The sequence below is a fragment of the Epinephelus moara genome, chromosome 10 (genome assembly GCF_006386435.1).
Source record: "Epinephelus moara isolate mb chromosome 10, YSFRI_EMoa_1.0, whole genome shotgun sequence".
Taxonomy (NCBI): Eukaryota; Metazoa; Chordata; class Actinopteri; order Perciformes; family Serranidae; genus Epinephelus; species Epinephelus moara.
In genome coordinates, this window is record NC_065515.1 from 11943616 (window position 1) to 11968048 (window position 24433).

At 43.0% G+C, this 24433-nt stretch overlaps 1 protein-coding gene across 4 annotated transcripts in view; it reads left to right on the forward strand.

Annotated features, from left to right (window-relative positions):
• Positions 1-23257, forward strand: part of gatad2ab (GATA zinc finger domain containing 2Ab) — a 28764-nt gene extending 5507 nt beyond the window's left edge. For 2 of the 4 annotated variants that reach the window (XM_050054204.1, XM_050054203.1), the window contains exons 2-11: positions 12282-12590; positions 15847-15970; positions 16728-16859; positions 17001-17072; positions 17304-17420; positions 17587-17787; positions 17964-18213; positions 18320-18705; positions 18849-19071; positions 19451-23257. In XM_050054204.1, the coding sequence (XP_049910161.1) occupies positions 12295-12590; positions 15847-15970; positions 16728-16859; positions 17001-17072; positions 17304-17420; positions 17587-17787; positions 17964-18213; positions 18320-18705; positions 18849-19071; positions 19451-19584 (1935 nt within the window). In that variant the 5' untranslated portion in view covers positions 12282-12294 and the 3' untranslated portion in view covers positions 19585-23257. The remainder of the gene's footprint in view (positions 1-12281; positions 12591-15846; positions 15971-16727; positions 16860-17000; positions 17073-17303; positions 17421-17586; positions 17788-17963; positions 18214-18319; positions 18706-18848; positions 19072-19450) is intronic. The other 2 variants (XM_050054205.1, XM_050054206.1) reach the window with 2 other exon arrangements.
• The last annotated feature ends 1176 nt before the right edge of the window (positions 23258-24433 follow it).

Genomic DNA, 24433 nt, shown 5'->3' on the forward strand with positions numbered 1-24433 from the left:
ACTGGTTATGGAATACACATCTCTAAAGTTGTTTTTTCTGTCCGCCTGTAACAATTGCTTCCACTGTGTGGCCAGTGCTGACATGGCAACTCTCGAACTCTCAGTGCAGCAAACAGGCAGACCGGCCACTTGGATACATGCAGCATCAAGGCATGTGTCCAAGAGGGGACAAACGTCCCTGCCTGACTCCCTGCCACATGGCTGGTTTGTGTGGATTGTGTGAACATGTGTCAGTGCACTGTCTTGGCTGGTCTAAAAGTCATCAAAACAAGGGTTAACTACACTGATATGGGAAGTGTGAGCCCACTGGTCACTTACCCAATTTATAATTAGTAAAGATAGCTATTTCTTGAGCAGAATGTGTACAGTAGTAGACATAGAACATGTTTGTAAAATCACAGGAAAAGCATTAAGAATCAGGTGAAATTTAGGTGTCACGCTAGATGACCAGTGGTAAAAATAGTCCTGAAATGGTAGTCCACACACTGCATTGATTGTCTTCCACCACTCTGCATTGGAAAAAGATGACCTGATTATCATTCCTGAAGCTTGCTGTCATTCCCACTGCCCCAAATCTGTTGGACGAGTCCATTATCAGGCTAATATCATGTAGCCTTCGGAGGAATTTGACTTGGGTTACAAATCGTTTTTTTAATTTTATCACCATAATGACTCCAGAATTAAATTTTGGTCTTCATATTTTAGACCAGCTGGAGTCACCCAAGCATTTCTGGGTATGATGTCATAGTATCATTGTTTAACGCTCACAGGAAATACCCTGGACATTCAATTATTATTTTTGTTGTATTAAAGTAGATAAAGTGAGTGAAGGTTTTGGGGCTTTAAGTGATACTTGTGACCTTAAAGGTTACTGTAGAAAGTGTGTAGATGCTTCCTTGTTGGAGAACAGCAGCCTTTACTTTCAGTTAGAGTGGATTCCAATGATGGTGATGATGGCATAAATGTTTTTAAAGTTTCCAAATAAACTTCTTAAATCACTCCTGTGACACAATCCTTAGTTCTTCTGCACCATAGCTTTGAGGAGGACAATAATCACAGGCAGTAGTGATATGTTTAGCTCATACTGAGTCAAAAGCTTGGGAAAGCGATAGGTTTCAATTTATTGTGAGTGGGTCCTGGTGCTACAGCCTGGTGCTGCCTGGAAAGCTACACGGACTCCAAAAGGCTGAACTTTGGTGATGCGCTGTGTGCACTGAACCCAAGCAGCAACCTCCGAGGCTGAAAGATGAGGCAGCATGGAAGTGCCAAAAACTGCTGTTCTTTCAACGGTTTAAGGCCCCATTTATTTGACAATGATTTCAACTGAAAATGGTAAACGTTTTGGCCGATCGTTTACACGACAGCGGCGTTTTGGGTGCCTGAAAACGCAACGATTTGAAAACGGGTTCCAGAGTGCAATGTTTTGGAAACGGCAGCGTCTCTGTTGTCATGTAAACGTGCAATATGCAGTTCCTCTGAAGACGGACTTTTCACACATGCGCATTACGGTTCCAGTCACTAGGCATGCCGACCGTCACAACAATGCCGAGCTCTGTTTGTGCCGCTCACCCTGTTGATTTGAAGTGAAGTTTAGATCTGTTACTGTAGCAACTCCACCTCGTCGTCCACCCAGACAAAGTTATCTGTGCATGCTTTCGCCATTGTGTCTTCTTTGTTTTGGTTTGTAATCATGGCGTTGGAGAGGAAGGCGCTTCAGCGCAGGCGCATGGCTTCATGCCGTGGTGTTGCTTTGCAAATTTACACTGCCACCCATTGGCCAGGCGTGCATACTACAGCGTTTCCAGTAGATTTTGCGGCTCCATGTGAACGGGGATTGTTTCAATAACGTCGTCATATAAACGCTAAGTTTTTTAAAAAGCAAAGGACAGACTTTTCCGTTTTTACTGAAATCGTTTTCATATAAACGGCCCCTGAGCCTGGCTCCAGAAGTGAGTCAATCCCCATAGACGCCCAGCTTTACAGCAGAAATAAACATGTGTACAGCCGGATCCAAAAAATGGTCTTGGTCTCTATTGCAAATTTCAACATTCATGACAACTGTATGGAGGTTTTATTTTTTTTATAACTCACTCATTGACATTTTATCAAGGCTTAGAGTTATGCATAATTAAGGGTGGGTTGCTTTGAGTGATAAGCTGTCTGCCAATAGTGTCCTTGGCTTCTCAGTCAGATCCACCCCTCACTCCTTGTTTCCAAATATGGTTAATTGTCACTCCAAAAAAACAAGATGGTGGTCAAATACCAAACTGGTGGCTTCAAAACAGGAGTCCACAAACCAATGGGTTATGTCACGGTAGATACGTCCATTATTTTATATGGTCAATGGCTGAACCCAGCGGCGAGTGAAGCTCAAATTGTGTCTGAAATGTCCTTTACGCTGTACGAACAGTGAACAAACACTTTGCCAAACAACAAGAGGTCACAGTTGGCTATAAACTGAAAAGCTTCTCTCAGGCTATTAAACTTATAAAACAAAATAAATAGAATAATAAAGAGTGTTAGTTCCATCTTGGCTATATGCAAATTTAATTAGCGGCTGCTTTTGTGATTGTTTTATCTCGTCTTTTTTGTGGCGTCTTGAAAGCAGCAAAGACAAGAAGTCTGTCAGCTCAAGCTTTTTATCTGATTACTGATTTCTAATCTTTGCTTGCCAGTGTGATTGACTCACATGCAAATCAGCTTGTTATGCTAACCTCAGTACATGTTGCTAATGGTGTACATCTTAAAATTTGCAGGCAAACTCGCGCTTGTGAACTAAAGTTCCATATTACATGCATCAGTCTACATACTGTGTAGTCTGTGTGCGGCTGCTTGCACCGAACCGTGAACCCTGTACCGTTAGTCAGGCACAAGCACACAAACTGTCACAGCCCTTGTCACAATGAAGACTGATTGAATTCCTGTGACTGACTGCTGCTCTTCACTAAAGAGGAAACAACACATCCACCTTTCAAGTCGGCAGGGGGTGGATGTTTGATACTTGAAAGATCAGATTTTGGGTGGAGTGTCGTATAAAAATGAAACCTTTGGTTTATGAGCGCATGCATGTTAGATTGAAAATGGGAAACAAATGTTAGGGATGATAAAACAGAGATGCACTCACCAGGCTACATTCATGTTCGGATACCACTTTGTATTTCACAGGTTTGAATGCAAAGTATATCTCTTAAGCTAAAACTGGATATAAACACTGTCAGGTCACAATCAATATAATGACAGTGTCTCCACATATCAAAATACTTAGCCTCACCTCACATTTTGTACTTTATTTAATGGTCTTCCCACCTGTAAACATTGCCAAGGCTTTTCACAGCATAATTAAACAAGACAAAGGATCAGACCAAATTTTTGGAGGCAATTTGGGGAACTTTACAGCTTTGTGATTGTAGGGGCTTAAGGCACAGTCCAATTGGTAATTAAAAAGCGTCGAGGTATAATTACCAGACATGACATCACCATTGCATGCGATAACAAGCGCAACAGACAACACCTACCAGCCACACCCAATGGGGATGCTGGATTTGGCAACTGAAAAAAGGTTTAACTTGTGCCAGATAATCTATTTTAATCCTTGTTTTATAACGTTATAATTTCTTTAATGAATGTGAGTATCCTCCAGTAGGTGTAGGCCAACAGTCATACTTTAAACAGGTGCAAACAAATGCTTAAATGTTCATGCCAGTCATCACGCTGAACAGGAAGGCATGCTAATTTGTAAATGATTATTGATTATGACATTGATTATCATGAAAACTAATACTTGTCAAGTGACTTATCACGCTGACTTCACACTCTGTCTTTGCGTAGTTAGACTTTAATCAGAATTTGTAACTATTTTTAGCATCTAATTCATTTAATTGCTAGATAAGCTGGTGATAGCTTCAGTTAAATGCAGTGTTTGCTCTACTCCTTGGCCTGTAGATGCAGAACTTCAGGGGGTAAAACCCCATGATCACATCTGTAGACAGTTTTGTTCACAGTTGTTTAACTTTTCTTTCATCTTTACCGATTGCCTAAACAGGCTCAGCAAGTTACAGCACATCATCCAACTTCCCTAGTCACTCATTGGATCTTATACACTTTCTCATTTTCATTCTTCTTGGAAAAAATGCTTAGTTGACAGGAGGAAATTGACAATGCTGCATGGCGAGTTTTTCTGCATGATTGAATGTGTTGTTGTGGTGAGGATTTTGTCGTGTGCACATGCCGTTAAGATATTTTATATTTACTATACCATTCATATCATGTCATTTGCAGTACATCTGAAATTAATGTTGATTGTTTTTTATGTCTGATGTTTTTTGGATGTCTCCTCTACACCAAATGTTTCACCCTCTGCAGCCTAACCTAGATTAACCCCTACTGATGAGGATCTGCTGAAACTTATGATTGCCAACTTAATTCAAAAATATGTGGCAACTGACCTACTTTTACCCGGTTGTGTTCTTCTGCAATGTTCACCGATGAAGTGCTTGTCTTGTCTGGAACACTGTACTTCTTTGCACCCTTTAAGCTCTTATTTTTTTTTCCCCCCGACTCTGGTCACTTCCTGCTACCATCCATTTCTGAGAAATGTAATCTGATAGTAGTCTGCGTGTGTCCTGGCCCTCCAGTCTGTATGTGGGTATGAGCTTCTGGTTTTACAGGATTATGGAGGAACCATTTGGAAGCAATTTGGCTGAAATTGGAGATTATCCCTGTCTAGGGTTTTTGAAAACATTTAGCTATTCCTTTTTATTATAGCTAGTAAACATTTGTGGTCGAAAATGTAGCCAGTGATTTGAGGCTTGAGAGAACGACTTGAGGCGGTTGACTTGACATGTTAAGGTGCTTAAAAGCTCATAATCCAGACATTCCTGAAGTCATTTGATGGTCAGTAAATTATGATCTGTTAACGGTGTGAATCAGTTACTCATGATATTATAGAAGGCTTTTATACATTGCACATGTATGTCCGTGCATGCTCGCCAAAATCCCGAAGGATGTGTGAATGATGTGTGCTTTTTATTGGTATCTTAGTTCTCTACGTCATGGAGATACATTAACAAGTGCATCGGTGTGTCTCTGGGTTTTAAAAACAACCACAGCCGTGTACGATCTAATGTGGCTATATGGTCGTGCATTCTTGTGTGCTGATGTACAAAAGTCTGGTTTGCACTTCCTGGACTTAACTGCTGTTGTCGTTGTCACGTTGCTGAGGGAGAATCCAGGTGGAGACATGCGCACACATACATACACTCTGCGAGGCTCGGGCTCTCACTCACTCGCTCACTCACACACACACATGAACACACACGCACACACACACACAGGCAGCCTGGCAGATTCAGGGTTAAAGGCTTCCATTTTGTTAGGTAACACCCTAATGGTCTGATCTGTCAGTGGCGTTAAAATGGCAGGGGCTTAACCCTTGGCGTTCGGGACACAACCAGTAGGGGCACACATACACACACACTCTGGGCTGGCCGAGCCTACAACAGAACAACTGAGGAGGAGGAGGAGGAGGAGGAGGAGGGGAGTGTGTGACGCAGGGAGGGGTAGAGGGAAGGACGAAGAGTGAGCAAGTGAGAGAGAGAGAGAGAGAGAGAGAGAGAGAGAGAGAGAAGACAAGGAAGAGTATTTTTCACTTGGGTACAGTTAGATTATGGCTCAGCTAACCACATGCGCTCTGCACCCTTCTCCCTCCCCCAACCATGGCACCACCTCAGCTGGGTCCCTGCCCCCACTCCTAGCTTGGTGAGCACAGATTAGCATAGGTAGTGTGATATTTTTTTTTCAAGTAAGATGATATCCCAAAGGAGAATATCGCTACTCTTTGATAGCCTGAAATGATTTTGTATTCAAAAACACATTTTATAAGCAGTCTAAGATGTGAATAAAGCAGTGTGAGTAACCGTTATGATGGTGAGAAGTAAATAATCACCTTGAATTTAAGACAGTCATCGCCTTGTCACATCTTGCTGGTAAGAAAATTGGTGGGTTGAGCGATTAATTCAATATTACAAGGGCCAGGGCCCCTTAGCCACACAAGAAAAAGAGTTGTCGCTCTGCTGTCTTTTATTGGGCAGTAATAATCCATACTTGTATTGCTTTTGTTGGACAGTATAATTGTTGTTTCTCCTCGCGTTGAACCCTAAGGACACAGTTGAAAAGCCTCAGTCTTTTTAAAATGGCTGTTAATGTGTTGGCTGGCTGGGTCCAGTCCCAGTGGGCAGATCATTACAGTGCTGGAGATGAGAGGCTAGCACGCTACCTGAGGGGATGAGCTTTTGCCATTGATCTGCTCTCTATGAACTACTGGACACAATAGGAGAGGGACAGAGTATAAAACCTGTAGTGTCAGTCTAGGTCACAAGATTTCCATTTGCTTTCAGGGAAGTGCATCTTATCTTGCCGCACCACACACAGGGATGGGATTTTCTGCATGCACTTTATTTTATAGACAAGAAGACTAATGTGAGCATATACAGAGAAATGCATATTTATGAAATGTATTGATTTGAGCCAGCTTGCTTTGATGCAGTTACTCTGTAGAAATCAGATAGCTTGGTACAAACCTCTTTATTCATATCGTTGTTGTTTTTAATTAATGTGAACGAGCAGTAGAAATGTCTTCTCTCACGTGCAACCCCTAACTCCCTCGTCCTTTGTTTTGATCTAAGATGTGCTCTGCCCTTAGGCCCTATTATTCTGAGGGAAATGAGAGGGACATGCATCCACTTCTCCTCTAGAGTCCCCTGAGAGGAACAGACACAGATCACTAATCACTGGCTGCCTTTTCCTAGGCTCTTTCTCAGCCTCTCGCCATTTTCGTGGCTGCTGCAGTTAATGCATTTGTGTGTCAAACTAATGTATCTGCACGAGGTTTGATCATCACATTAGCATGCTATAAACGGTACAATGTAAAGGGTATTAGTTCAACATGTCACTAACATTATGCAGATTAGGGATGTCAGTCGGTTAACCATTGGTTATTTGGTTAATTGGTTAACCAGCAAGAATATTTTTTGACTGTTTACACGTCATTCTATAGGTTAATTTGTTATCTTTCATTTTACTGTACTGAGCACCAACTGGGTCTGGTGGGAGCTAGCTAGCGGCACCGCTCATTTGGCAATTATAGCTAGTAATGCTGTCCGCACCCAATGGCGTTGTTATGGGAATATTATGTCCACCTTTCAGTCTCCCCTAGGTCACCCCGGTGAGTAAGTGGCTCAATTTTAGCAGAGCTGCATAGGGGGAGACTAGGGCTGTCACTTTTTATTCGAGTTTCGGACATGAGGTGAAAAGTTTCTGTTCAACTGGAATTACCTGTTTGAAATGTCGGCTGCAGTGTCTATAGGTGCATCAGACAATTTGATGTAGTTTGCCTTGTGATCCAACAGAGGGCGCTCTAAGAATTCACTATCATGTTGACCTATTGCATGCCTTACTGACCTATCACTAAACAAAGATAATGTTAATGTGTTGTTTTGCTGCGAAAATGGGGGACAATAGCGAGTAAAGCCGCCCTGAGCGGACAATCACGACACCAAAACATCTGAGAAGCAGCGTATGGAAGTATTTTGGGTTCTACGCCATAGATGGCAAAGTCACGCACAAAGATAAAGCTGTTTGTCGACTTTGTAAAAAGCAGCTGTCTTACTCTTTGAATTTATTCGAATGAATTTTGGGTCATTGCAAATTCGTTCAGCCTTGACTTTTTTGAAAAAATGACAGCCCTATGGGAGACTGGAGGATGGCTACCATGTTTCCGCGGCAATGCCACTAGCTAGCTCTCACCCAGCCTGGGTGGTGCGACGTGCAGAATGGCACAGGCTAACTTCAGCTAACCTGTGGAGACCGGAGGGTGGGCAGTGGGCATTATGTGTCTGCATGTTAATGTGGCTAATTTCCCCACCTCTAAATGGATAGCGCTTTGAAATGCGGTGCTAAAGCTTACTGACCAAATAGAGTGCCGAACTAAAAGTAAAAACCTCTTGTATTTCACATCATTTTGTTTTGTTATCCTTTAGAATTAACCCGTTAGTTAACTGTTAATGGGTGTGGGGCTGTCAAAAGCAAAATTAACAGAAACTGACATCCCTAATGCAGATGTATATTGTGATCTTTGAACTGATGGTGCTTGAATTTCCTCCCAAAAACAAGATGCATGCCATGCAGATAAAATGTGACTCAAAACCTACAAAATGTACAGAAAATGTATCCCATCTTCTTATTTCAGGAGCAGATATCTATGAACCTAATTTCAAAATCAGTCAGCGTTTCTTAAATTCCTGTAGTCCGAGCCCGACTGCAGTGGTGTTCTGATAAACTGTTGTAGACACTAACAGGCAGAGCAGCTCCTCTCGGTTGCTGATTCCCAGGCAGCGAGGTCTGGGGTACCAGTTTCCTCCAAGCATCTCCCAATGGACCCGCTGATGGACAAGTCAGGCTCGTTTGTGAGATTGTAGTGTCAGTTTCATTTGGTTTTACACGCTGGATGGATGGAGCTGTGGGAGCATTGAAACTGGCAGGATTGCTGCTAGCACTGATTGATTCAGGATCTTTTCTCAGTTGATTGCCTGGCCATAAAATACAAACTCCTGATGTCCTGTTTCAAACAAAACTGGTTTACTCAAGTTAAAGCAAAGGATGCTGCGTAAAAATATATACTCTCAGAGATGTTCTGTTTAAACTCATACTGGTTTTCAGAACCAGGGATCCAGCAATTGAACATGACTCTAAGTTTTAATTTTGGCTCATTCACGTTTGTTAAATGCCTTTTTGTCCTTTTTGTCTTCGTCTCCTGTCATCAGCAATACTCTGAGCAGTGTCTCAGTGCAACACTATCTCAGCTCCTGGTACTGATGCCATGTTTTTTCTGCCCTCCAGTCCTCTCGGGTGTCACTGTGAATGGCATCGATAGACTCTTGTGTTTGACGGCCAGGCTTTCTCTAGATGAATCTCCTACAGTTTCTTTGTCTCCTTCACGTGTTCGATAGCTCTTAGTGTGAGTCTCCTATAACCTGGAGGTTGTGAATGACACATCACACAAAAGGCCTCAGGGCTCGTATAGAAACCAAGGCGCTGGATAGAAAATGGGCTGACTGGTAGTCCTTCACTGAAGGCTTAGTAAAATGGATAGCGATCCAACAATGTGAAGTACTACGCACATCCCAGCAGGTTTGAGTGCATACTTAAGAGTCATAATCACAGCATATGCATGGACAACAACTTGATTTGGTTGCTTAGCAGCAGTGCATCCAGCACATGAATCACAGGATCCATGATGCTTTCCATCTCTCTGGGTCAAAGGTATCCACATGTCCCTAGACCTGAAACTAGCAACCACAGTCGTCGTAGTAACGTGCAGATCTGATCCTCCTGTATCGTCCCAAAGGGTTACAGTCATTTTGTATCTGACACGCTTCGCCACCACACCGTTACAGCCAGAGCAATGTGCTGCCACTAGTTCTACAATTTTACACAGTAAAGTGTGGCTTCTGAAGCATTGTGTGTGGTATATGGGTATGCACACATACCCACCCACACACAAGCTGTCATCTCTGGCAGATAGATAGCCTTTGTGTCCAGGGATGGTACAGCAGGGCACATCTGTCCTTGCTGTGTACCAGAGCAGGGTCCATTTTAGGCTCAGTGCACTCGTATACAAACACAGACCTGAATGTTTTAGCTGTGTAGGTACTTTTTTGGCTGTATTGGTTGGTGTTGTTACTGCTTGCATCTCTTAGCTCAACATCTTGCAAAGTGTCAAGGATGCCTGTGTCTTATCTCCAGTAAAAATAAAACTTGGCTGAATTCACAGATGTGAATTGTAGGAACAAACTGCAGCCTCACTGCAGACAGCGATTTGTCGAAGTTGCTGAAAAGCAGTTTCATTTCCCCACCTTATCTTGCAGTTTTCTCAACGCTTTGCTTTACAGACGACAGGCTCATAGTGGGAGGTTTTGTATACATTAGATTCTTATGGTGAATTATGACCTTCGCTTGCCTTAATCTTTGAAGCCTGAGAAGATGGCAGAGAAAAAATTTAAGATGTTTTTTAAGAGTATCAAATATCATGAAAGGTGGGTTTTGGATGTCAGGATTTTTATGCCCGTCAGCAGCTGTTGACTTGACTTCCACAGAAGTTAGTCATGTCAATGATGTGTCCGCCCCCCTGTTGACTCGTAGACACATTTTGGAATGTCCGAGGACAACGTCATTTTCTCCTCCTCCTCCTCCTCCTCTGTCAGTGTGGGATGTGCCTGTGGCCTCCCCGTCTTCTTCCCTCCCTTCTGCCACTCTGCCTCTCCAGGGGTTAAACCTGCGCCTTCTCTCAATCCCGGACCAGTTTGAACCGGTTTTGAGGGAAGCGCTTTTTGTCTTCCATGGAATCTTGGGATAAGGTCATGTGGAGCTGTGATGACGTCACGTTGGACCAGGAAGACCTTGAGTCAGCTCTCTGAATCTGATATACAACATGGTGTACGTGTATGTGTGCAAATGGTTTCAGACCAGATCATCAATTGGGCACTCGTATCAGAATTTTTTTGCAATAGACATGCACTCATCCTTGTGCGAAATGCTTATAAGCAACACGTTTTCATAACAATTTTTAAACTGTTTATTGAAGAGAGTCTGCCTTCCCCATAATGACTGCATGGCCTACATTGGTTTGTGTATGTACAGTGTTTTTCTCTGCTGTTTTTCTGCTGTGTAATAGGTTTTTCCCTGAAATCTAAGTGGGTCTCTCTATCCTCTGCTGTTACTGTACTGAGTGAGATTTGGGTCAGCATCTGGGGCACTGGCAGTGGTAGATGAGACGCCAATACACCTCAGGATTGTCCCTTTTTACAGCTGGAAATATCAACTAAATCAAACATTGCACATGTGCATGACCTTACAACAAAGTGTATAATCAATATGTTGAAGGGGGATTATTTGCCACAGCAACCTTAGATTTCATGCAGTACATTGACTCACCAGCCAGGACAGCTTTATTTTCATTTTGTACTGGTTGCATTGGTGCTACTTCATATTATATTATTCATATTATATATAATGCATGGACTTAAATGTGATTAAAAGTTCCCCAAAATGAAAAGACACTGACATTTACATGCAATAGGGGGGACTGATTGAGATTTGTTCAAGTATCTGCCATTTAAAACTATAAAAAGGCATCTTCACCTGTGCGATATTGTATTTATATTGATTGATTTAGTTTGGCTTCTTCAGTCACACTGTTGCTTCTGTCATAAAGGCAACCTCTCTTGTCAGTTATCAAGGCAGAGCTTATACCTGGCAGTGCTTTCATCCAGTTTTATTGTCTCAATTTTGAATTAAATTGAGGCAGTTATAACTTTGTCTATCCTCTGTAGTGGATGCTCCTTATTGTTTACTTCAATGCAGACACATTGGGGGGATGTGACACACATAACTCATAGGAACCTGCACAGTAGTTTAACGCCCAGGCCACACTGGCTACCTGAGCACAGCATGAGTCACGGGACCTTTTGCTTTTCATTTCTGCCCACATGCGCAGCGTGGCTTGGCTGTGGCTCGTCTAGATATTCGGTGTATTGGCTTTGTATTCTGCTAAATGCGTGCCGTTCTAAGCAATATTTAAATGTCATAGTGACATCATATTACTAACATCACACCTTTCACTGCAGTTTCAGTGTCTATATCTGTACAATATGCCACAGACATGAAAAAACTCAACACTTTCTGATTCTGTTTCAGATTAAAAGCCCTCCACCGATTCTGTGGACTGAATCTAGTTATTGTATAATATGTTGTAAATATTTGCAGGACCATGTTATGGAAAATGCAGTGGAAATTAGTGGAGTACCAGCTTTTAATTAATTAAATGAAATATAATATTCTCTTACTAATAGCCATTATCAAAGGCAGACTTGGTGTGGAAAGATTGGACTGGTAGGCAGTGCTGCTGTCTATGTGGACACCACACATGTGAGCCACAGCAGTTAAGCAGCGTCGCTGTCATGCACAGGTAGAGGTTCAGAAGTGTGGCCTGGGTGTAAAGCAGAGAGTAGTACTACTCAGTTTGAGAGTTGCTTCAGTGGAACCAGCACTTTTGGCTCATCTAAGCAAAACTTCTACTATAATGATGCTGTTATCCTACAGTAACCGCGCACCTTAATTTATCTATTGTCCAAACCTGTGCCCTGCTGTCTAATTTGAATCCATGTTTGTTTTTTGTTTTGTGAACGTGTTTACAGTTTGTACCCATTTCTGTCATCTCTCTCCAGGGTGAGAGCAGCCATGTCAGAGGAGGCAGTGCGTCAAACGCGCAGCCAGAAGCGGGCTCTGGAGAGGGACCATGCGCCTCTTGCCGAGCCCCTGGAGGACTTGGACAGTAAACGTGTCAAGCTGGAGAAAGGTGATGCAACTGGAGGTCCCCTGGCCATGGTGGGATCTGGAGGCGAGGGCGTCAGGCTGAGGAGTGAGCAGGCAGCAAAGGTAGCAGCCAGCATCCTGAAATCTGGGGAAGTGAAGGCAACTATCAAGGTGGAGGTGCAGACTGGAGACGAGCCTGTTGACATGAGCACATCCAAAAGGTGAGACAAGGGGAAAGATCATTGGGTTTGACTGAGTCATGGGCTGTTTTCATGATGTAATATTAATTAGTAATATTATTGCTTCACAGCGTTCTTGCTTAGGGGGAAGGAGCTTGTTGGTCATAAGGAACATAATTGTTGTTCAGTTTACACGATACTGTCAAAGTCATTAGTCTGTGAACAATGCTGAAAGGAATGCTGTAAACACTTTACCTTAAACAGTTACATCTATTCCTGTACACTGGGCCTCAGTACTGCACAGTCAGCCAACTTTGTCCACAATAAACCCTTTGTAAGTATTCCCAGCTGGACAAAATGCACCATAATCTCCTTACTAGCTAGTTTATATCTGTGTGGGTATAAGATGCAAAGAGTAGATTGCTGCTGTGTTTTTTTTTGTTTGGCTATGCTGAGCTGATGGTGGATCATCATGTGTTAAAGGGAATGGATGTGAATGGCGAGCAGTACTTCATGCAAGCTGCATTTTTGTGTATGAGTTTGTTTGAGAACTTCTGTCGGATTATTTATGCACTCTAGGCCTTGGATTTCACGCTCACATGTACAGTGCATGGTTGTGCTTAGAGATGTGTCAATTGGAGTTTCGGGTTTCTCTTTAACTTTGCACTAGCGAGTGGTCTGACAGGAGCCATACAGGAAGTCGCCGTGTGGTTGTCGGCAGCCTGCCCCCATTTTGAAAAAGTTTGAGGCTCCTGAGGCCTGGGCTCCATTTTCTCCCACAGCAGCACCTGAACTCTGCCTCACACTTCACACAAAATGAAGGCTACGTGTCACAAACTGGTTCCAACTGGCCGTTGCCATGGTTTCCACATTGGAAGGAGCAGTTAGAGGAAGGAGGGGCCAGGAGGGGTGGTGGGTGTGTCACATGACCACACAGAGAAATGCCTGATGTCATGTGACGTGTTTGGTAGAGCGATAGATACACACACTGATGTGATGGCAGTCTAAGTGGAACAGAGAGGTGATTCAGCTCAAAGTGTGTTGGCCCTGTTTGTGGTGTCACCTTTGGCCCCTGTTTAACCCTCGGCATGTGTTTGCATGCTTACTCACTGCAAGGTAATTACTCTAGTGTTGTGTGCAGGAGACTTGGTCTGTGTAGGCCAATTACATTGCATACATGCTGGAAATGAAACAGTAACTGATCTGAACATGTCTTGAATCAGTTCACGTATGAGATGTAGTTTTGTATGTAGTTTGCATGCTTTGTAGATATTTTAACAGCATATTTGAACACATCTTTTCCAGGCCTGTTGCCTATTTATAGCGCAGCTCCTTCATTTACATAAAGAGGCTGATGTAGCTTGAAATGGCACATCTAGTGTTGCATTGCATTTTAATCAGAGAGTCCCACTGCACCTAATAATGACTGATTCAGCAATCCTATATGGGGTCATTGGGAAGCCATGATTGGGGAAGCCGAGGCATGCAGAAATATTGGACGTTACATAACCAAGCTGCTGTGTGTTGTGATGCTTGTGTAAGCTGTTCTCAATAGAGTGGTAGCAACCATCACAAGCTAGCCCGTGTCATTTTAGACAGAGGCCAAGTCAGTCAAGGCATCGGGTCGCCATCGGGGTTTTGCTTGTGAAAGATGATGAAGCTCTTGATTCCTCTCTGATGCTACTAATGTCTGACAGTTTATCATATCGTATGTAAGGAATGTAAACAGAGCTAGGGAGGAAAACCACTGCCTGTTGAGTCTTCAGCTGTGCTTTAGACTGTGTAATCCCTCAGAATAGCATTACTGAAAGCGTCAGGGTGTTGGACATCTTTCTAAATTTGAATGAAACATATCAAGGAAGTGCTTATCAGGATGTAGCAATGTGAGGTATTAACAGGTTTGATTGTGTTCGTAGCAGCTGGGCAAGGTAACGTGACAGTAAATGTTTGTTGTTGTTTGCTTGGTCTCCTGAAATTCTCACCACATAATGTAAGTATAAACAACATTGTTATTGTCAAAGAGTTGACCTCGTTGAACTGAGCATGCATTGTCTGTTGAGGGGAGCTGGTAGACAGCTGTTGTGGGGAAGGAGAGGGTAGCAGAGAAACGTGTCTGAGGACAGGAGCGTGCAAAAGGAAGAAAAAAGTGTGAAGAACTGAGTCAGTGAGTTGGAGTATAAAAGATGAACAAGTAAGTAAGGATGGGGGAGGGGTGTGTGAAGTAGTGACTGAGTGAGTGACTGAGTGAGAGAGAGTGTACACAATAGGTTGGCTCCTGGCCATGTATTCCCCTCCCCCTCACTGTCACCCTCTCCAGTGTCTCCGGCGGACCTCCGCTCTGCTCAGCTTGTGACTCTAGTGTCGGCAGCTGGGAGGGAGGGGAGAGCTGAGGCCCAGGCTGTGCCGATCGGGCTAGGCCACAGGCCTCACCACGGAGGTAGGGGAGGGGTGAGGCCCTGTCTGGGTGGTAAAACTGGGCCTAAGCTTGAAGCCCTGAAGCCTCGCTCGAAAGCGTTTGAATAAATATATCACTTTAACTGTGTGTCTGCATGCATAACGTCACATCATGACCCAAACCTCTACCTTTTAAATGCTGTCATATATCACACTCCCTAACTTACCTCATCCTCCGCCAGTTCTCCTTACCACCCCGACTTCTATTTTCTTACGCACCAACCCACAGGACCTGACAGGATCCCCACTGTGATGGAGGCAGATTTATTCTTCCGCCATGGTCCACGCGCTGTAAAATTACAACCACCCTGTACTTCTAATCTCCACCCCTCTCAAGATTGATGCATATCTAGCTCACCACGAGTCGCCTTTGTTCTCCTTAGTCCTCAGGAAAAGCCACTTAACATTTTATCAAAGGCTTTAAGCCTTTTCCTCCTATAAAAAACAAAAATGCAGTTAATTTGCCCTTTGATTGCATGTTGTTTGGGACTGATGTTGCTGTGTCTGTGGGAAGGAAGAGAGCAGACGGTCTGCCCGTTGATGTTACCTTACGCTGGAGATAATGGGTTGTTGCGATCTTCCCCTGCCGCCATTACTCCATTATTGATCTCTTGGTTCTTGTCTTCTTGTGTGTCCCAGTACACATTTGCACTATAACAGGGACGATGAAATCATAATTATATACTGCCATCTACTGGATATAGGACAGAACTACAAGTTAGTTGCAGTTAATGGTAACTGCAGTGTTCTGGACTGAATCAGAATACAGTTTTGAATCTTGACTGAACGATGAAACTCATTCTCAATGTAACTGTTTTCTGCCTTTTTCTCTTTCTCGCCACAGTGACATTAAGAATGAGCGGCAGCCGCCATCGCCAGATGATGTGATCGTGTTGTCAGACAATGAGCCATCCAGCCCTCTCATGAATGGACACTGCTTTACAAAGACTGACACAGAAAAACTTATGGTAAGAAAACAACATTTAAAATTTGCATACAACACAGTCATAAACCCCTTTAACACATGCACTGCAAGCCTGAAATTATCTTTCCAATACCTGGATGAGCTGTATGTGAAAATGCAAATGCCTGAATCAGTTGGATTGGACATTAAACGGACTTTTCCCTGCCTGCCCCCTAGTACAAAGTCCCTGTAATGTTTGATTGAACCCATGTGTGAACAGAGCAGGAAATGGTTCAGAGAATTCACAGCGGGCGAGTAGGCGTGTTGATGACGACTCTGTAATGCTGCTTGAGTGAAACCAGAGGAAAACAAACATCCAAGAATGAAAAAGAAGGGTCATTAACACGAAGATAGCGATGAAAATATCAAACTGGAGAGATGACGAGATTCGGAAAATTGTCAGGCAGATTAAAGAAATGCCAAGAGACTCTGTTGTTTATGACCAAATTACAAACCGGCTACGTGACTGCAGTGTAAAACACGTCATGTCCTGCCTCCTGCACGCTCTACCCAGGTGTCACCCTTTGGCTAAACCAAACTGAGTATTTTCAGTAGATAACAACACTTCTGACACAGACAATCTCCTGTTTTGTGCTACATGTGTAAAAGGGAAACAATGCCCAGATCTGATACTGGAGTTCATATGAGATAGCTGTTGAGAAGATCCTACATTTTTAGATTAGTTGCTACTGACATAAAGTGGCCTCAAATTGTACACGTATGTCTGCTAAGTGTCCTTTCATCTAATACGGTGTCTATAGAAGAGTTCTCCTGAGGAGAGGGAGCGCATCATCAAACAGCTGAAGGAGGAACTGAGACTCCAAGAGGCCAAGCTGGTGCTGCTGAAGAAACTAAGACAGAGCCAGATCCAGAAGGAGAGCACTGTGCAGAAGGTAGGTACCCGAGAATACGCAGGAGAGTGTTGTTATTTGTTTTATCGGAGGTGATTGATGCATCAGAGGGAATTGTTGCTGCTTCATTCCTTCAAGTACATACAGATTGATGGACTAATACTGTAACCTGTTCACTTCTAGGCAACTGGCTCTGTAGCTACTCCTCCTCCTCTGGTGAGAGGTAGCATCACATCAAGCAAAGGACCCCTCCAGGTAGTTACTACATTTTGTTTTACACCTTGGGGTTGATGTATGATGTAATTATACATTGTATCTTACACAAAATTACCAAGCAACACAAGTATAAGGCAGATTTCGTTGTTTCTTCATTGGTTTTTACATCAAAACCCCAAATCGCACAAAATCAAATGCAGTACCTATGTAGCATAATGTTAAACATGTTTAGTTGTCATTAACTGTATATTTACACTGTTGTGTTTACAGGTGACAGGTCGAAGCTCAGGCACGGTGATCCCTCCTCCGTTGGTGCGGGGTGGGCAACACGTCCCGTCCAAACACAACTCTCAGATTGTCATGCCACCCCTGGTCAGAGGGGCCCAGGTTAGTGTGAGGGGCCGTTCAGATGATTACAGTCATCACATTGGCCAGCATGTTAAGTGTACTCATCTGAGGAGGTTTAGATTTCAAGAGCTTTTTGTTAATTTTCTTCTTATGTTCGCTCTCCTTGTGAATCTGTGATGGCTGCTTCTGTGTGTGCTGCCATCAGCCTATTGCTGTGACTCCCCAGCAGATAGCCAGTCTACGCCATCAGCAGCAGCAGCACAGCGGTTCAGGACCCCCTCCACTCTTGCTGGCTCCCAGGGCTTCTGTGCCCAATGTCCAGGTCCAGGGCCAGAGGATCATTCAGCAGGGACTCATTCGGGTGGCTAATGTGGCCAACAGTAACGTCATGGTCAACATCCCTCAGGTGAGTACACAATGTACAAGTCAACAATACACTGTCCATAGAAAGCATTGGAAAATGTTCCCTTTAATAGCTGCTCTTTTACCATTGCTAAGCTCCATAACAGTTATAACATCCTCATGTGTAGTCGCTGCCTTTTGTGTAGCTGCTGAAGTGGTTTCTGTTGTGTTTGTGTCCAGGCCTCTCCAACCAGCCTAAAAGGCTCTTCAGCGTCACCCAACTCTAGCATCAATGATTCCCCAGCCAGCCGGCAGGCAGCTGCTAAGCTCGCACTGCGTAAGCAGTTGGAGAAGACACTGCTGGAGATCCCTCCACCTAAACCTCCTGCCCCCGAGTTCAACTTCCTGCCTTCAGCAGCCAATAATGAGTTCATCTACTTGTTGGGGCTGGAGGAGGTGGTGCAGAAACTTCTGGAGATGCACGGCAGGGGTGGGTACATTTTTCCACTTGGCGAGTCTGGGCATGTTGTAGTGTAATGGAAGATGAATATACATGTTTACATCTTGTCTGAAGAAGCTCTCTGTTTTTCCTATAGGTAATCTGGGCCCAGCTGCTGCCCTTGCCAGCACCATTCCCAAAGAGCCATACACCTGTGCCCAGTGTAAGACGGACTTTACCTCCCGTTGGAGAAAGGAGAAGGCTGGGACCATCCTCTGTGACCAATGCATGTCGTCCAATCAGAAGAAGGCCCTGAAGGCTGAGCACACCAATCGGCTGAAGGCAGCCTTTGTTAAGGCACTCCAACAGGAGCAAGAGATTGAGCAGCGTATCCTCCAGCAGGCGGCCTCCTCTTCATCTTCCTCTAAAACCACCTCCTCTCCCTCACTGTCCAAGAGTGAGGTGCTGGTGTCCCAGCAGTACAAGCATGTCAGGGCTGCTATGCAGCACAGACCTGTGGCTGCCCACCACTCCATTAAACAGGTTAGCATGGCCTCATGATGGAGCAGCCCTGTGGTTTAAAAATGTTTAAAAGCATTTTATCCTTAATCAGCAGCAAAAACATCTGCATGTTAACATCTGTACCAACATACAGCACTTCTCACATACTGTGTCTTTCTATACAGAGTCATCTGTCACACAACATCCAGTCAGTGGGCTCCCGTGCTATGGCCCACGCATTCACTTCCTCCTCTCAGCTGCAGAGTGCGATGACGGCAGCGGCACTGAGCAGCAGGGCAGGTAAGCACGCTGCAGCACGCCCGCTGCAGCAGGGGGCAAAGGTCAGCGCCGGCAGCAGTAACCAGGGCAACGTGGCTGCCTGGAAGAAGCAGAGCGGTGGCACTACAGGTAGATAAACGAGACGAGGTTAGGCCGAGAATGCTCCTCACCCGTTCTCGCTTTCTGTTCCTCTTTGGGGTAATCCCTCTCTTGTAAGGTGGATCCCTCTCTGGCACTGTCACTCTCTTTCTTCCCATCTTCTCAGGCTAGACCTTTTCATTCTAGAATTACTGCATAGATGTTTTTGTCTTTTTTGAATCCTCAAATATTCACTTGAGCAAAATCTTTTAGAAATTTTCACTCATCTTGCTTTATGCCAACTTCTTGGTTTATCTTTGCCTTCTTCCAACATGAGTCAAAATACTGTGTGTAATATTTCATCATAGAATAAATGTACAAACAGCTCCATGTCCAGTACATTCACCACTTCCGTTTTGTTTGTTGACAGGTGTGACTATGGCCTATGTGAACCCAAGCTTGTCTGCCCATAAGACCACCTCTGCTGTCGAGCGTCAGCGAGAGTACCTGCTGGACATGATTCCCTCCCGTTCTATCTCCCAAGCAGCCAACACATGGAAATAATGCAATCTTGCTCCCTACTGACGTCATAACTATTACCCTCTTAATATCAATAACAGCCATTCTCATGATCATTCTAATCCTTTCTATGGGCTCCACCTCTGGCCAAAACGGTGCAGGGAAGAATCTGCCTAGTCTTTTGTTGGATAGAGGTGTTCCCTCAGCTCTTCCTCAGATATTTCTGCTACCATCTTCCTTACCCAAGTCCCTCATCCCAAAGTGGAGTTGTGCAGCGACAGCTCGAGCTTCTGAGATAATTTGGGTACCCTTTTTTTTTGTGAGGGTTGGGGTTTACATGGGCGTGTACAATTTTACAAACTTCTCCAGCGATGTTGCCTCTCCCTCCCTGTATATTGGTTGAACCTCTCTGTCGCACCAAGAGGAAAAATCTCCAAGCTCCCCCTGCCTCTGGATTAGGCTGGGGGAAAAAATAATAATCACTATTACACACCATTAAAATCTTCGCCTTACGTCCTACCCTTCTCCAGTCTGAGCCAGTCAGACTCAGGCCCACGTTTTGGCCGAACCGAACTTAACTGAAGACCTCGCCACAGGGATTGTGGGTCGAGCTTCGAGGACCATCCACAAAACAATAACTGCTTCAGCTTTGCAAAAATGAATAAAATGAAAAAAAGGACTGTAAAAATGATCTCTATCTGCACACAGACTTTCTCTTCTCTCTAACCCCACGGCGCGTGTAGTAGAGAAGTTGATGTGTGTTGGATTATTTTGTATGGCTGAATGTTAGGATTTTGTCTTTTTCTTCTGTAAGTCATATACTGTGTTTGGAATATTGTGCTCCCTGATACTTTGGAAGTGGCCTCTTGTCGAGGTCTGAATTTACAGGCTAATGTTACTGTTGAGGTGGTTTTACATCTGCTGGGTTCCATGTTGTGGCCTACTTTTAAATACTTTGTTTTTTCTAAGACAAAGAGGAAGAATAAAGATTAAGGTTTCACTAACTCCTGTGAAGACACTGAGCATATGTTTGGAGGACTATTCGTATTGAATATTGTAAAAAAAAGAAAGAAAAAAAAGAAAGAAAAACCTTCCAAAGAACTAGTGGAGCCCAAATGGAATCCCTTCTGCTAGAAGGTGTCTAGTTTATTTGAACCCTCTCTGGATATAAACATGAATTCATGCTAGACTGAGGGGGTGTAAGGAATGTCATATTTTTGACATTGTTTTTGCTTTTAGTCATAGGTTGTGGTGCATTATTTTTTTTCTTCTATAGACAAACTGTCTCTGGGTTTATTTATAGGGTCATGTTAGTAAAGATATATGCTTATGCCCTAAGTTTGAATGGATCTCCACTTAAAAATGATTTGTTTTCTCTTGTGTGTCCAGTGGCTCCCACTCACCTTGCGATTGGTCTTAGAGAAGCTGGACAGCTTTCAGAATGTAGTTATGCAAAAACCCCTATAGCAACAAATGACATGAACTTCTTAGTCTTTAACATTAAGGTGTGTATGATTTATGTCGGGTCCTTGAATTGAGCGAACTATGCCTTTCACATGAGCTATAGTGCATTTTTATCAGGTTGCAGCAGCACAGGATAAGCTAGTGAAGTACAATATGTCCTACAGTAAACTCATGGAGTTATTTTATTAACCATGTGCTGTCTTTAATTTCAGTCACTGGGGTGGTCCAGTTTCTTTAACCCTACCACAAGGGCTGGGTATCGGTACTCCATACCTTTGAGGTATTGCCCGAAATAACCCAATACCAAGTAGTATCGAAACGTCTCCAGTCAAATGATACCTGCTTTCGATCCTTTCTGTGCAGCGAGGCTGATGCCGGACCGTCCCAGCTTCCCGCCGGATTAGCAAACTTTCTGTTGCTGCCATCTCAGGAGCCTCGGCAAATACGTAGTTCAGCTTCTGCCCTGTTAGCCAGAGCTAACACAGCAGTGGATAACATGCTACACCGAGCTGTCACGCGGTCCCAATAAACACTCTGTCTCCATAGCCCTGGCAAATACATATTTCAACTTATGCCCTGTTAGTCTGAGCTAACGCAGCAGTGGCTAACATCCTACACCGAGCCGATGAGAGGTCCCACTTGGGGCCTTTCTGTTGCTGCCATCTTTGTAGCGATTCTCTTCAGCGAACAGTCAATTCAACAGCTGGCCAGTTAGCACAAGCTAACATAGGCAACAGGGGCTAACATCCAACTCCGAGCCATTAAACGGTCCCAACAAACTTTCTGTTGCTGCTGTCTCTGGAGCCGCTCTCCTCTGCAAGTTGACAGTTCAGTGCTCAGTTCCTATGTGCTAACATGGGCAGCAACAGCTAACATCCAACTCTGAGTTAAACGTCTACTTGGTTTGTACGTGCTAACATAGGCAGCAACGACTGACATCCAACTCCGAGCCATTAAATTGTTCCAACAAACTTTCTGTTGCTGCCATCTCTGGAGCCATTCTCCTTGGCAAACGGTCAATTCAACGTCTGCTCGGTTACAACGTGCTAACATGGGCAGCACCGGCTAACATCCAACTTGGAGCCATTAAACAGTCCCAACAAAGTCTTACAGACACCAAAACGTCCCGACGCTGTTGTCAAAGCATTACTAACCATTGGGTAACAGTGTTGGCAGTTCAGCGTGCCGAGATGCCACCAAAACATTCGCAATTATTATTCACAGCATGGGTATCGAATGAAGTACTCTATTGGTATCGGGATCATTTTGAAACGATACCCAGCCCTATGTACCACTCAGCAATAGCTTTACTCAGCCATTTCTGTGGCCTCTCGGAAAGTGTCACTAAATTGAAGATTAAAAATATTAAAATACTGATGTGTTGAATTAAAGCAGTAAAAATAGGGTAAATGTTTGTGCATATTTCAAAATCTGGATGTTTTGCGAGCAATATGTTAAAAAAACTTAAATCCAACTGACAAAAGAGGGTTGACCATCCCAGCAGTTATTTTCCCAGTATCCTGTATTTGTCCATTTTTTAGTTGTTTTCATATTGAAACAATAGTGAGGATAATCTCATCACTATGTAATTACAAACCTGGTGTCTTGCTGCCCTGTAGCCTCACTTTTGATTTCATAATTCATCCACGAGGTGATGATCTAATGCAACGTTGTAAGGATTTGTGTCCTGTATCCTGACTCTTTAGCTCACTGATTATTATCAGGATCCGTACTGAACGATGGTGCACTGCATTAGGTAACTGGGCATCAGTTGACGTTCATCCCTCTGTACTTGGGGTATCATCACTGTACGTTCGGGTTTCATTTAGGATGGTGCAACGACAGTGTGTACATTGCTGATAGAAATACAAGCATATGAAAAGTTTAATTTAAATCGGTCAGGATTTCTGTATTTCTGTCTCAAAGTAGCATCGGAAATCTTCCAGGTTGTCTGTACATTCCTGACAGGCAGAAGGTAGCAGACCGCGTCTTGTGGATGCAAAATAAGCAATCTGGAACGAGCCCATCATTTGTGCCCTGCTAAGTGTAACCCTGTGCTGTCCTGACTACTGCCTGCTGCTGTTTGACAACAATATCACCATTCCGTTTGTTTGGGGTCGAAGCTCTGCGAAATGCAGTGTGGCCCAAATGGAAAAGAAAACAATGTATGAGAAGTATTTGTTTTGTTTTGTTTTTGTTTTTTTGGATTTTTTCTGCTCTATCAAATAATAATAAAACTAATTTTAACCCCTCGTTCATGGTCAGGATGCCTGTTTATTCACAATGTATAAGCTCAGTAGAGCTACAACGAGAGCTAACTGATTCAGCCGCTGTCTTTCAGGCCAAAGACTCCTTGGCTGAAAGAGAGCTGGAGCACAAACCCCTTTCTACATTTATGACATTTAGTTTCATATCCTCCTGAGACCCTGCGCCCTCATATGAGGACATTACATTTTGGGTTTCCTGCACCTTAAACTTCATTCTGCTTAACTTAGACCTGTTGTCCTCATTTGTGGACACTTTAATGCTCAGTCTGCAGCTGATCCTGACACAAAAAAGGACAAGGTACAAAATCTGATCAAATTTTGTGACTGAAACTTGTTTATTTGTGCCAAATAACATCTGTAGTTTTATATATATTTTTCTTAGCAGGGCGCAAAGGTTAATTATTAACCTTAACCCTGCTAAGAAAGAACGTCCTACATATTGATTTATGACCATAGAATTGTGAAAGGACCATATGTGTCACATTTATCATTTATTTTGTTTTATTAAAACATTTTTAATTAAATAATTTTTCAATCAAATATTAACCCTTTACATGTCAGTTTGTATTTGTTTAAAAAACAAACAAAAAACAACAACATTTTAACACACTAACAGTTAATGAGATGATTTGACTATTATTATCCCAGTCTGAGAAGGGTCAATCATAACCCACAACATTGATTCTGGTGCATTATTTTATTTTAATTAATTCATTCATTTATTTATTTTGACTGCATTTTCTTTATTTTTTAATTTTTTATTTCTTCTTGCATCACCTTCCCTCTGGTAAAATTATTATTTAAAAAAAAAAAATCAATTTCCAGTTTTTTTTTTGTTTCATTGTTTTCATTAAAATGTTTTTAATTAGTTTCAATTATTATTTAACCCTTTGAACCCTGAGCACATTGGTGTGATTTCTTTCAAAAACATGGGAAAAAGGCAATGAGCAACTTGGTAAAAAATGTCACACAAATTGCTTAACAAAACAATAGATTTAGAAAATTATTTAAGAACAAAAACTTGGGGAAAAAGCTAGAAAAAAAAAATATTTGTAATTATTACATTTTAAAATTATGATAAGGAATTATTTTAATTTTTAAGCACTTCCAGGCCATTTCTTTGTTTGTTTGTTTTGAACTTTATTTTCTTTTTCTTTTTTTTA